This window comes from Hydra viridissima, unplaced genomic scaffold (assembly GCF_058129835.1).
Source record: "Hydra viridissima isolate aposymbiotic clone 2 unplaced genomic scaffold, HvirCarnegie_v1 scaffold_1, whole genome shotgun sequence".
Taxonomy (NCBI): domain Eukaryota; kingdom Metazoa; phylum Cnidaria; class Hydrozoa; order Anthoathecata; family Hydridae; genus Hydra; species Hydra viridissima.
The window spans coordinates 358,839-373,294 of NW_028324300.1; the positions used below are offsets into that span (position 1 = coordinate 358,839).

Sequence of the window (14,456 nt, forward strand, 5' to 3'; positions counted from 1 at the left end):
AAAATGTTTTATCAAAAATTCTCATTAAAAATACATACTTAATATTTCTTTCCAACTTCTGAGATCAATAGTTTTTTATGAACTTTAAGATGCTTTTAAATTTAATACCTTTAGACAAAATTCGATTTAGGTATCGAAAATAAGAAAATTTATAACAAGGTCGTTCGCGAAGAAAAAAGTCACAAATCCAAGAAGAAAAAAAGCGAAGCAAGTAAGTTTGACATTTCCGACAAAAATAATAAATACTCTTTGACTTGAGCCTTAAAGTGGGAAGCACAATCTGAGAGAGGGGTGAAAAGAACACTAAAAATCTCTTATTCGACCTTTAAACTATATCATAGCAATTTCAACGAAAATTTGTTTTCAACGAAAATTTGTTTCACTTTACTCTACCCAATCTAGTAAACCATATATAGCCTTTTTGCAAAAGCCTAATTTTAGGCGTCAAAGTTTAAACAAAGTTAAATTTTTATTAAGCAAATTTGATAGGTCAAGTCAACCTTTTTCAGATTTTTGAGCTATTCTTGATTAAGTTTTTTGTCTTTTGTAACCATAAGCTTCAATAAATACATATTTATAATGGGTTTGCTGAGGGAGGTTTAGTGAAACGAATTTGACGGGTAGAAGTCGGAATATCTATATTAGGAATTTAGAAAATTGATGGTAACACGCATAGTTTTTGGCTAGTTGACGGCACCTGTGATCTATAACAATGCGTTGAACGTCCATCTGTTAGGCACCGGCGATTCGGTTCGTAAAATCCGCAAAATATCAATCCGACTTATTTTGCGGATATTATACAAACCATAATCCGAAAATTACGGATTCTCTTTTTTTACGGATTCTCTTTGCTGTTCGGATTATTATTCTGAAAAATTTTTACGAATCAATTTAACTTGAATTCGTTTAGCGAATTATACAAATCGCGTTCCGTTCACATCACCATTAAATGATGCGGTCCAAAAAAATTACATTTTTATTATGTGCGCGTCCTATAAATAGTGGATTCCTTTTTTTTATTTTCAATCAGTCCAATTTGGAAATCTTAACCAATAACAATTCGTTCAACAGATCAACAAGTCTACTATTCTTCACTTACATTTATTACGGTGCGCCATTATTATATTATTTTGATTTAAAAGTTAAGAATTTTTCGAACTATATTTTTGCGGATTTTTGATTTTTTTTTGCAGATCGAATTCCTTCGCGAATTAATTAGCTTTTCGGATTGCTTCAACTAGTGGATTGGTCCGATAAAATTTATCTTGTTACATCTTTTCTACTTAAATATAAATAGAAATAAAAATAGAAATAGAGATAAAAACTAGTTTGAAAAATTGTAACGTTCATTTAAGGCAAATAATGAGTTCTTTTATTGGAAACTTTATGCATGCCTCAAAAATATCATTTTTTGTTAAGACAAATATTAAGGAAAAATTCAAATAATCCGATTTATTCCATTTTTATGTTATTTCATTTTTTTTTTTTTTCTTTTCAGATGCCTAAGCTATCTAACATTTGAGAATTCTTCAACAAGGTGGAGGAAAACAAAGCAAAATGGCCTGTGTCAAGCCAAAAACCGAAGTGTCATTAGAGCTTGCTCACTAATTCAATGAAGATCTAAACAAAAGACTCGAAGGGGAGCTGATGAATATTGAATTCTCAATTGCTCATTTTAAAAATCCTATCAGCAAGGGCAAGGGCATGGATGAGGGGGAAAAATTTGAAGCAGTCAAAACTGCAGTAAAGAAAGCTATGGAAGAACTGTCAAAAAAGGAAATTTTGGCTAGCCAAAGCACTCCTTCCCCTTTAATGTTAGATGATGAAGATGATGACCACTTTGATTTCACTGAACAGCTGAGGAAGGAAGTGTTTGGTGCAGGTTACATTAATCCTGGAGGTGAAACAAGCACCAAGAAAGCCATTTCAGCTGAAGTTGAGGGGTATTTAAATGCAAAACCAGTTCCACCAAGTAAAAATGTACTCGAATTCTGGAAACAAAACCAGTATATTTACCCAATAATGTCAAGGCTAGCCAGTAAAACCTCCGTATACCTGCTGCATCATCAACATCTGAAAGAGTTTTCTTAACAGCAGGGAATATATACAACTCTAAAAGAACCAATCTTTCAATCTCAAAGGTTGAGATGTTGGTACATATGAAAGAAAACACTAAGCAGCTCAGCAAAATTTAAGACATTGTGTGGCCAGGAAATGAATTTGGAAAATGATTAACTTTCAGTGTGATTTTGACTATTTTAATTTCTTAACATGGAAATTATTTCGTTTCATTGTGTATTTGAATATTACAAATAAATAAAAATGAATCTTATTTCAAAAGTATTCCTTATTTTGAATTCGCATAAATCCGTAAAAATAATCCGATCCGAAAGTATTGAATCGGATTGCAGTCCGAAAAAATAATCCGAAAAAATTTTAACGAATTTTTTTCCGATACATTATTTTTGGATCAAATCAATCCGTAAGTAATTTGAACCGTTCAGCATAGATAGTTCGGTGCACAATCCGACAATCCGATAAGAAGTAACGGATCGGCGGTCTCTACCTTAATTGAATTCAGATAGTTTACAACAAACGTTATAAAGGAGAGGAAAGGAGTTTAAAAAATGTATAATCGTGCTAAAAATGAGGGTAGGGGGTAACTGTTATAATACAGTAACAGCAAGAGGAGAGCGTTCTGCCACCAAATCAAAAAGGTATTCTAGACTTGATCAGCAGCATTTATCAGTTTCCTAAAATAATTATTTGAAGCTTTATAAATATATATAGTTTTGTAAAAGTACCAAAAAAATAATTGATGGTAAATTTATTTATAAAGCTCCGAATAATTGTGTAAAACTCAATTTTTACGAAATTGATAAATCGCGAGGTTAGAATTATTTTGTTCTCTCTCCGAGTTTAAACGTTGGGAGAAAGTTTTTGATTTTTTTCTTAAAGTAAAAATTATTTAAAATTTCAGCTTTAATTTTTAAAGAAATAATAAGTAATGCTTTAAATAATTTAAATTTAAACAAATTATTTAGGAAAAAAATTGTAAAATAGAGCGTATTTTTAAAGCAATCATTATTTACTAAACTTAATAACTCATTTTCTCCCAACTTTTAAAATAGAAGGTAGAACAAAATAATTCTAACCTCGCGAAATGCTGAAAATTATCCTTTTTTATATAGGATAGTAATTTAAATGTTCAACTACAGGACAAAGTTGGGTCAATTAATTTTTAATCCGCAAACATTTGCAGATAATCTTAATTTTGAGTACTTTGGTAAAATTTATTACATAAAAAAAGAATAGAAAAAATGAAAATAGAAAAGTTCTTTACGTCCGGATGAAACGAGTTTCACATTGATTTGAAATTTAGTAATTTAGGATCATACCATTTAACTTCTCAGTGCGGTATCTTACCGTAAATGAAGATGGATGGTAGAACTCCCCCCACCCCCACCCCGACCCCCACCCCCTTCTTTTTTTGATACAATTAAAAAAAAAAAGGATTGAGCTCATTTCAAACCTGAATTTCAAATCTGAAAGCCGAATGCAAACTTTGTTTTTATTGAAAAAGACATTTGAGTTTTAGTAACCTAGGTCTTTTAATTTTTTCCATGGTAACGGTCTTAGCAATAAGGACGCCTGCATTTTTAACCCTTCTCTAGCTCAATTAAGCGAGCTTTTGTTTCTTGTTGTATTTTGTTGGACTTTAGTTATGCTTTAATTTCTTCAACAATTAGTGATGTGCACTGTGATTTACGGAAATTGAGAACAATCTGATCTCTAAGTGTATACAATGAGAAAACCTCCTAAATGCAAAATATCTCGAGTCAAACAAAGTGTTCATACTATCAATGTTTGTATAGGATTTTGTGAAAACAATAAGAAGTGTGATCCTTATCGTGTTTAGAGTAATCGTAATATAAATTACGCTATTATCCCATCAAAATACCTATTATTGTTAAGCCGGTCGCCGCGTTTTCATGTCTTTCGCTTGCAGAGATTTTAACGACTTTTAGTCTGGTCTGATTGTGTGGCGTAGTTTTGGAATTTTTAGCAAAGTAGAAGTGAAAAAGTTGAACAACATGAACGTTTTTGACATTGTTTTTTCGAAGTGTCTTCGTTGAGCGCAATACGCTCTACATAGCCATAAGCTGCTCAGGGTGCAATATTGTACTCGCATGCGCAATTATTTTATTATAACAGTGCGATTTATATTTCACAATAAAGCTGGTTAGGTAGGCGGTTAGGGTTAGGGATAGGGATAGGGATAGGGATAGGGATAGGGATAGGGATAGGGATAGGGATAGGGATAGGGATAGGGATAGGGATAGGGATAGGGATAGGGATAGGGATAGGGATAGGGATAGGGATAGGGATAGGGATAGGGATAGGGATAGGGATAGGGATAGGGATAGGGATAGGGATAGGGATAGGGATAGGGATAGGGATAGGGATAGGGATAGGGATAGGGATAGGGATAGGGATAGGGATAGGGATAGGGATAGCGATAGGGATAGGCATGGGAGTAGGATTAACATCAACAAGATTTAAAAAAAAAATTTAGCGCATGCGTACAAAGTACTGCGCTCCGAGTAGCATATGCCTGCATTAATGATATATTATATATACTAGATGTCTAACTTCGATCCGAAAAGTGAAGCCGTGGAAGCCATTACTAATTCGGGCAAAAACATGCATTTTTTACTTTTATTTCACACGTCGGATGTATCTGTGGTCCTTATTAAAAATGGCGGATTCAATTTGTAAACAAAAAAAGCGGCTTCACTTTTCTTCTAATAAAATCCCGCAAGTTAGACATCTAGTATATATAATATATCATTGGGCTGCATAGAGCGCATTGCGCTTCAAGTAGCAACGGCCTTGTTTTTTTTAGTTATGCAACCGTGAGAGGCTTTTTCTTTGTTCTAAACTTTGCGCAATCTTTACTACTTGGTTGTTTTTTTGAGAACGTTTTTAGATGCTTTGAATTAAGAAGCCCTAAGATTGGGATTAGTAAAAATGTTTTCGGGCAGATGTCCAGAGTCAACTAAAGACTCAAGCAGATGAAGAAATTAAAGACTCACGCAGATGAAAAAGTTTCTATGCCCCAACATCTCACACGCACAAGATCGTTAAACAGCCCTTCCTCAATCAATATTACCTAATACTTCAGAGCCATCAAAGTTATCCCTAATATTTTCATTTCTTTAAAAATGGAAGGCTTAGATCAAATTTCTGATTAAATTAAGATTCTCCTAAAAGTATTTCTAGCCTTATTCTCTATGTTCTAGAACTGAGTCTCTTAGATTTAACCTTGTGTCAATATTCGTTTTAATATTGACATTATAAATGGGATAAAGTTCTTGTTCAGTGTATTTGTAGCCTGATTGTCTTAAATCTAGACTAGCGTCAATACTCGTTTTAATATTGATAAATCCCAGTGTGTTTCTAGCCTGATTCTCTTAGTTCTAGCCTATTGTCAATATTCGTCTTAATATTGACCTTACTCAGTGTATTTCTCGCCTATATTTCTTAGTTCTAGCCTAGTGTCAATATCCATTTTAATATTGACCTATCTCTATGTGTTTCTAGCCTTGAGTCAATAATCGCTTTAGTATTGACATTTCTACTTGGAATAAGTTATTGTATAGTGCAATTCTAGCCTAAAGTTCTTAGTTCTAAACATGTTTCAATGCTCGTTTTAAAATTTAAATTCCGGACTAGGTTAACATTTTCTTAAGGATATTTCTAGCCGTACTCCCTTAGTTTTAACCTAGCGTCAAGTATTATTTTCATATATACCTTTCTCAGTGTATTTCTAACCTGATTCTCTTAGTTCTAGCCTAGTAAAAAAATCCTTAATATTGTTCAATCAAATACAATCTTATATTAAGATATGCCTTGAATATTTTATGGTATTTGATTGCTAATTGGACAGTTTCAGGATCTGAGTTAAAACATCCTTCTAATTTGTTAAGCCCATAAAAAAATAATTTTCAGTGTGCTGCTCTTATAATAATTTTTGATATCTTAATTTGATTTCGAAATGAAAAATAACTGGTGATGAAAAAGCGAATGAAAAACAAAAGAAACGAAAAAAAACAAACAAACAAAAATGAAATGAACCGGTACGTCATCTATTTCTGTTCTACTTGTATTAATTGTTACTTAATTTTTCAACAGTTTTAGTTTAATAATTAAGAAAACTGGGAAAAACTGGGAACAAAAAGTGATTTTGCAGAACTAAATAAATAAGGCAAAATGAAGAGAAAGTTCTTAAATAATAACTGATTATCAGTACTTAAATATGAGAAATATAATACCATAAACATAATATACAGAAACAGTTTCAGAGAAAGTTTTTTTGAACTGAATGAAATAGACTGCAAAGTCTGTTCAATGATGAAAGATTTTATAACTTTAGTCATGTTATTGGATGATAGCATTCCCAAAATCACTTGAATAGTCCTTTCCAATTGGAGATTGGGAACAATAACCGGTTTAACTAGTACTCAACCTCCTTGCGAGTTTTCTGACTTTTGAAAAAAGTAAAAGATATCAGCGAAGAGTTTAAAACCAGCATAAATTATCAAAAATTTTATATTCATAATATTTAGTTTTTTAATTTCAAGTAAACATTAGATAAATTCAGTAAGTTCTATCAACAAACATAAGAAAGAAAATTCAGAAAATTTTGAAAAATTAAGGTTAGGCTTGAATTCAACTCACATTCTGTGTTTTTCAATTTTTGAAACAGCTGCCATTAGAAATTCTAAGGTTTTTTTTCCCTCTCATTTCTAATATCTATTCTTTTTCCTTTAAGTTAAAATATCCGTTTAGTTAAAATGACGTTCGAAGGATAGTACCTCTTGAAACATATTGCAAATCTTTTCCTCGACTCCCCCTTTAATGTGAAACATTCATCAATCTCAATACCTAGTAATGGTGGTTTTGAGAGTTGCTTTTTCTTTTTCTTTCGGTTTTTTCTTCACATGCGTTGTTCTGCTTTTTTTTTTGTTTTTTCCTAATTTGATTTAATAACTCAAAACTATTGAAAATTTTAAGAAAAAGTTAAAAATTAACAAAAACCTATTTTTTAAATATTTGTAATTGCAATTAATAAAGTCTTTTGTTTATGCTGCTTTTTAATTTATTCTTAATTTACCAACTAATTATAAATTTTGAGTTATTCTCTCATATTTTAAGCAAAAATTATACTTTTGACATTTTTCTCATTCGACCAAAAAACATCATCTAGAAGTATTATTTTAGCGGACTTTAGAAACCATATCAAAACTGTTGTTAAAGGTTTCGATAAACCTCTGCAACAGATATATAAGTCATAATGACGAATTAAAGTTTTTTATTATTTGTTATTGATAGAAAAAAACAAACAAATGTAAATGTTAGTTTAAAGTATAATAACAGTAACCAACTGAATTCACAAACTGAACTCACACTTCAAAATGAAGTTTACAAACCGATTTCTTAAAGATCCACCTTCGTGGCAAATAATCTGTTTCGTTCAAAATACCTCGTTCACATTGAGTTTAATCTCAACGCATGAGAGTTTATTTACTTAAAACATTTTCTACTAAAATTCTTCTAGCCTGTTTATTTTACTGTTTGATGTTACAGGATTAATTCAGTTTTTTTACTTAGTGTTGAGGTTAAAGTTTTAATTGTAAATTCATTAACAAGTTGGTTTATATATTTCAAGAAAATCTGAAGAAAGAAACACTGGTTTTGTCGATCAACACTGGTTTTTGTGAACCAGTTGTTTCCATAAAGATTTTTAGAAAAGAATATTTGCAGTAAGAAAATGGAGATACTAGAACACAGAATTAACAGGTACGTCATTAATTGTAGGTCATCTGTTTTTGTTCTACTCGTGTTAATTATTATCAGATTCTTTAACAATTTTAGTTTCATACTTAAAAAAAAACGGGAAAAAGAGGGAAAAAAATGATTTTGGAGAAGTGAATAAATAACGCAGAATGAAGCGAGAGTAATTGAATATCAGAACTTCAATATAACAAACTTTACATAAAAAACTTGATATCAGAAAACAGTTTTAGAAAATGCTTCTTTAACTGTATGAAAAAGACTGCAAAATCCGTTCGATAATCAAATATTATGTTCCGCTACTCTACTCATCTTACTGGGTACTGGGTACTAGGGTTCCCAAAAAAGTCAGCAATTCCTTTCCGATTGGAGATTAGGAATATTTACTAGTGCCCATTCTCCATGCATACTTTTTAACTTCTGAAAAATGATCAAGATATTAACTTGAGTTTTAAACCAGCATAAATTATCATGAGTTACGTAATTAGAATCTTTAGTTTTAATTTTTAACTAAACATTTGATAAACTCATTAAGTTCCATTAACAAACATAGAAAAGAAAGTTTTAAAAATTTCCGTTACTTGCTATTAAATTACGAATGTATGTTTGTTTGATATTTTACGATCCTCGAAAAATTGAGGATAAAATTCTTCATTAGAAAGAAATGAGAAAACTTTCGTTAAAAATTTAAAATATTTTTTTAAGTTCAATTAATAGAGTTAATAAGAAGCGATTGAAATCATGGACAGATGTTAAGAAAAAAAAGTGGTGCTAAAAAATAAGTTTTAGTCGCATAGTTTCTGTGAAACGCCTAACGCTTCAAAAGGAGAAAGATTTCGAAAAAGTGTTGGAATTTTCCAAAACTACCTAAAGTTTCGATCGTTTTTTAAAATTCAAGTTAGAAAAAAAGTTAAAAAACATGAATCAGCTCTTTCAGAAACACCAAAACTGACTATTTTTCAAAAACTAACTTTTTCGTACAAATCTGTATTTTAGAGGTAGACACAACTTTAACCAGAAGCAACATAAATCTGGTTTGCAATTCCCTAAATTATTATTTTAAAATCTATTCTTATAATAAAAAACCCTTTCAGCCAGTAAATTACGAAGTTTCTGCCGAAAAAACATTTTTTTGTTTCGCGAATTTTTGCCAAGTTACTTTGTTGCTGCTTTAAACAAAACTTGAAAAGAAAACGAAGTTCTAATATCAGTTCATCAAAACAGAATAAAAAGAGGAAAAGAGGTTTCAGTCATCCAGAAAAGTATCGAAGAAAATCCATTAAAAAAACTTGTGTTAAAGGAACGGAGCACGTAAATTTGAAGAATAATATTAGGTCAGGAGTTTCCTTCGATTTGAATAAAGATTGCAAGTGAGTACAACATTAGTCTATGGTCATATGTGAATAAAACCTATTTTTTAAGTGTTTAATTAATTTTAGTAATTCTAATACACAAAGATTACCGAGGAAGACCCTCCAGTTGTCCCCTCTTCCTACATTTGAGAAAATAGGAGTTTTGCATGAGAGGATTTCAGTAATCTTCAACACTCACCAATCTCGATAGCACCTGATAATGGCGGTTTAAGATGAGCTCCATTTAAATTTGTACTTACATTAGCTACTAATTAATTTGGTATTAGAATAAATAGGCAAGCAACAGTAGGGGAAGCTGTTGCATGTTTTACCACTTATTGCTTACGGGCAGTTTCATCTGGACTACTGAGTCAATTTAAAACATTTCAAAGTTTGTGTTATTCTCTCATATTTTAAGCAAAAATTATACTTCTGACTTTTTCCTCATTCGACCAAAAAACGTGATCTAGAGGCATTATTTTCGAGCTTTTTTAAAAAGTGCTCAAATGGTCAATGGCACAACATATACTTTGTACCTTTGACCTTAATATTATTGTTAGAAAATCATGCATTGTTTGGACTAATTTAATATTACGGTTTTGTTAAATATTGTAAAGAATCTTCTGGCCAATCTCATGTCAATAAAGGCTTATATGATTATTTTGTAAACAATCATAGTTGTCTAAAATAAATCTAAAAATCCAACCCTTGCAATCTGGGGGAGGTTTGTGTACTAAGAGTCTTTTTGTACTTCAGGACACCCTAATTTAATCAAAAAATATCAACTTTTAAGCTATATGAAACTCAGTCAGTGGGTTGGTAAAACCAACTTCTTCTTTGCTTTAATCCTTTTTTAAGTCTAAGAGGTCGTTGCCTCGGCAACGTGAAAACCAGAAAACATTTCTTGATGGTCTGAAGTAAATTTTTATTTCTTACTTCTTTTATTGCTTTTTAATCCTAAATAAAATAATTTTATGTAGTTCAAATAATTAATGCTATTTTAAACAATAACTAATAATTGCGGCATTACATAAGTTTGTACTTAGTTTGAGATTTATAATAAATCTTGTTTTATACGATGTTCTCTAGTCTTGTACAAAGAGCCATTAAATGTGCCTAGGACTGTGTCTTAAAGTACATCTATAATAATTATGATTTTGCTTTATTTAAATATTTTTGTGAAAGGAAAATGACATCAGTTATTTTAAAATATATCTATGTTCATAATCATTACATTTAATGGTGGCGTTTGTGGTCCACATAATGTTTCTTATAACAATACCATAAATAGTTGGATGATACCACCAGGAAATGCTGTTAAACCAGTTACAACTTATGATTTATCTTCCTTGTCGGTCAAGCTTAACCTCGTATTTTTGTACCAAATAATATTGTCAATAGTTTTAAATGCGCTGGTTTTTTTTACCCTTTAATGAAATATTTTTAGTGAAACTGGCTACTTAGCTGAAAATGTTACTCATAGGCCAATAGTGGATGCTGAAGCTTGTGTAAAATTGCTCGTTTTAACTGATATACCTGAAATGAAAGTCATTTTACATTAAGTGTCAATGTTTTTATATTTTGAACGATCCCGATCATATTTTTTATTTTAAAAATTTCATTCCAGACGATCACAAACTGACAATTTTGAGGTCAAAATTTTTTTTTAACGATTCCGATCCCGAACGAGCTTTAACGGATTTTTAACAAACTTTTAAAAAATTTTGAACTTTAACGAGTAGTAACGATCTAAATTTTATTTAACTAAAAAAATGATGTTTTAAAATGAAACTTATTTATTTTTAGTCGAATTGTTATTCAATAAATTAGATTGTTGTTTAAATTAGAAAGCTTGATATCATGAAGAAGATTTAATTCAGTAGAAAGTTTTAAGTTTCTCATAAGAATTTACTTGAATGGAACCGACGTGAAGTGTTTTTGAACTTCAACAAAGATTGGCGTAGAGCCGAACCAGTTGGGCCAGTTGGTCTTAGTTGAGTTCCAGAACCACCTCGACAATGATTTGTAGCTGGGCCTGTTGCTAGCGGTTGAGTTGCAGCTGCATCTGAACAACATTAGAATCGCCTTCAATCTTCATAAAAGCTCCAAGAAGCTTCAAAAGCTCCAAAAGAACGAATTTCTAGCTCGTGGCATGTTTAGCAGTCATCAGAGAAGTTTTTCCAACTGAAATTTGTAAACAAAACATTTTTGACAGGAGCTTAATTTTTCGTGTCTTCTAAATTTGTAAATCCAAAAGGCTCTTTCCCGAAAAATTCATAAAATTAATTATATGGCAGTTTTAATTATTAAACTTCTAACTTTGCTCTAATTACTAGTTTTTTGAAGCTGTTGGTTTAGCTTACGAAATTAAGGATCTTAAGAAATTCTTTTAACTTTGCATAAAATTTAATATAGTATATTGAATAAAGAATTTATTCAGAGCATAAAACAGTGCGAAAACTAGGAGAAGATTGGTTTCTTAATGATTACCAAAAGGTGGCTGAATAGATTCTAAAACAAAAGAGCCGCTTCCAATGAGTGATCAGAAATCATGAACCGTTTATATAAACTTAACAAAAATATTGTACTAGACTTTTATTTTATTTTCGTTATCAAAAAATGAGCTATATTCTTGCTTTAAAATGAGGTTGTTACAAATCATGTACTAAAAAAACATTAACATTAAAACAATTCAAATGAACTTTTAGCCCAAACGTCAAAGATTCATACATTAATAGCGTCTCTGCCGAAGGGGAGGTAGGGGAGTATCAGAAAGTTAATTCCGATGGTAAGTAAAGTTAAGAAGAGGATCAAATCTTGATTTAAGACAACGTTTTGTGTGATTGAATTCATTTGATGGAATCATAGACATCTTTTGTTGCATAAAAAATCATTTACCAAATCTAATTATGTAATTGAGCATTTTAGGTCGGCATTTTAGAATAAAAAGAGGTAAAAGAATCTGCAGCTTGGTTTGAACCGGTGACGCTAAAACCACGTGATTAAAACATCTCTTAACTAAGGGTCTGCGTATCGTTATCGGATATCGGTATGAACCGATATTTTGAACCGATAACGATATAAAATGATAACGATATGAAACGATATGAGTTTGTCTATGAAACGATAACTTATCGTTTGAACCGATAACCAACCGATAACTTATCGGTTGAAACGATATTATCGGCTTTTTTTTATCGGTTTATCGGAATACATAAAAATAACGAGAATACCGATATTTATCGGTATAATAACGATATTTTTCACAATATTCCAATTTATTTTTTTTTTTAAATGCCAAATTTTAGTTCAAATATTTAATAAATCTTCAAGTCGAGTCAAGATGTCGTTTTGCCTATCTTTACCGGTTTTACAAGTTAATCCTTCCCAATTGTATATATTATCTAGATGTCTAACTTCACAAAAATTCTGTCAAAAAAAAGTGAAGCAACACTGTTCTCCAAAATGAACCCCAGGTTGAAACTCTCCCCACTCCTGATTTTTTTACATTTAATCAATCATATGCATTAGTAAACACAATATATGTTGTCAAAAAAATCTGAACTAAGTGCTAAATATGTATACTTCCAAAATTAAAACGCATAATTTTTGGCTTTTTTTCTTCCAAAGTTTTAATAAAGTCAGTTTAAAATAAGATATCGGTTCAAACGATAACTAAACCGATATTATCGTTTCATAGACAAACTCATATCGTTTCATATCGTTATCGTTTCATATCGTTATCGGTTCAAAATAGTAACGATACGCAGACCCTTACTCTTAACATTTTGAAAAATATTTGCGTCATGACGTATGAATTTTAAAATACCACAAATAAATGCAATCCTGGAGAGAGATACGCTCGTCATTTAACGAAAAGGAAGTTGTCAAAATTTTTGGAGGGTTCTAGAAGTTTAATCATTTTTATAAGTCTATCCAAATACACTTAATTCGCATCCATTAAATCATTCGAAATTTTGTCACAATCAAGTTGTTCTGCAAAACGTGCCCTTTTTGAAAAACCTCTCACATTTTAAACTGGTATAAATAAAGCTAAAAAAATAAATAAAAGAAAACGTGTAATATGACAGTGTTAGTCCCATTTTCAAAATACACCTTTAAATTATGCTTCTAATTGCGTCTTAGACTTCAAAACTTTGTTTGTTCTTTAAATCATTTCTTTATTAATCATTATTTCAAAACAATCCCACAAGTCCTAATTTAAGCAGATCTCAATCATGCAGGCACTGCTGCATTATTCTGAATTGCTCAAGTTTCTTTTAAAATAGTTGCTTTAGGAAAGATGGACTTTTGGCATCTTTTCTGTTCTTAAAGTGCAGAGTCCCCGTATGTCAAACCACTTTAACAGTCAAATTAAAAAATTTATTGGTGGATATAGAAAAATGTATTCTATAAAAAGGAAGTTTACTAGGATGGCAGTTTTGTTTCAGTTACTTAGGAGGTGTCTGAAGTATCTGATATCAAACGGTTTTTTTCATTTCTAAAACTACTCTTTATACTCGTTTATTAACCTTAAAAATAGTTTGCTGACGAATTTAAGAGCGTTTTGGTGAAATTTATCATAACCAATAACGGACTTCTTTTTTGTAGAACGGTTTTAAAAGACGAAGATTTCATGGAGAACGAGTTCGACGATATAAAGGGTATTAAAATATTTTTAATGTTTCCCATTTGAGACAGATTTTCGATTCTCAAAAAAAACCCTTCTCTCTTAGTTGAAAAATTTCCGCAAGATGTATTTACAACGCTTGCTGATTTGCTGACTTATGACTGGCAAAAATTTGCTCAATGCCTTTCGGTTGATGACTCAGCAATCGACAATGTAAAAGAAAAATTTGAAACTACAAGAGAACGAACGTTGCAAATACTGAACCAATGGCGTAAGAATAATTCATCAAAAAAATGGCGAGATGTGAAAAAAGGATTACTTTTTTGCAACCGTAAAGATTTGATCAGTGAATGCGAACGAAGTAGGTATTTTGAGCTTCATAGTTTCTGTGTCGCCTTCTCATGCCGAAGTTCTCTGGCTGCCCCTGAATATTTATTAGAGATAAAAAAAAAACAAAACATAAAATATACAAAAAAGGTTAAAAGACTACTAACCATTAAAAGATTTTTTTACCTAAAAGGAACATTTTTGAAAATGACAAACTTTCTTTAATTTATTTAGTTTATTTATCTCACAAATCTTTAGGCCTTTTTATCAGCAAATTCATTTAGCAATTT

The 14,456-nt window shown here is 30.9% G+C and overlaps 1 protein-coding gene across 1 annotated transcript in view; it reads left to right on the top strand.

Moving 5' to 3' along the window:
* The first annotated feature begins 7,633 nt into the window (after window positions 1-7,633).
* The window catches only part of LOC145185147 (uncharacterized), a 37,435-nt gene continuing 30,612 nt past the window's right edge, over window positions 7,634-14,456 (top strand). The window contains exons 1-3 of the mRNA XM_090092101.1: window positions 7,634-7,863; window positions 13,821-13,873; window positions 13,946-14,200. Coding sequence (XP_089948227.1) covers window positions 7,835-7,863; window positions 13,821-13,873; window positions 13,946-14,200 — 337 coding nt within the window. The 5' untranslated portion in view covers window positions 7,634-7,834. The remainder of the gene's footprint in view (window positions 7,864-13,820; window positions 13,874-13,945; window positions 14,201-14,456) is intronic.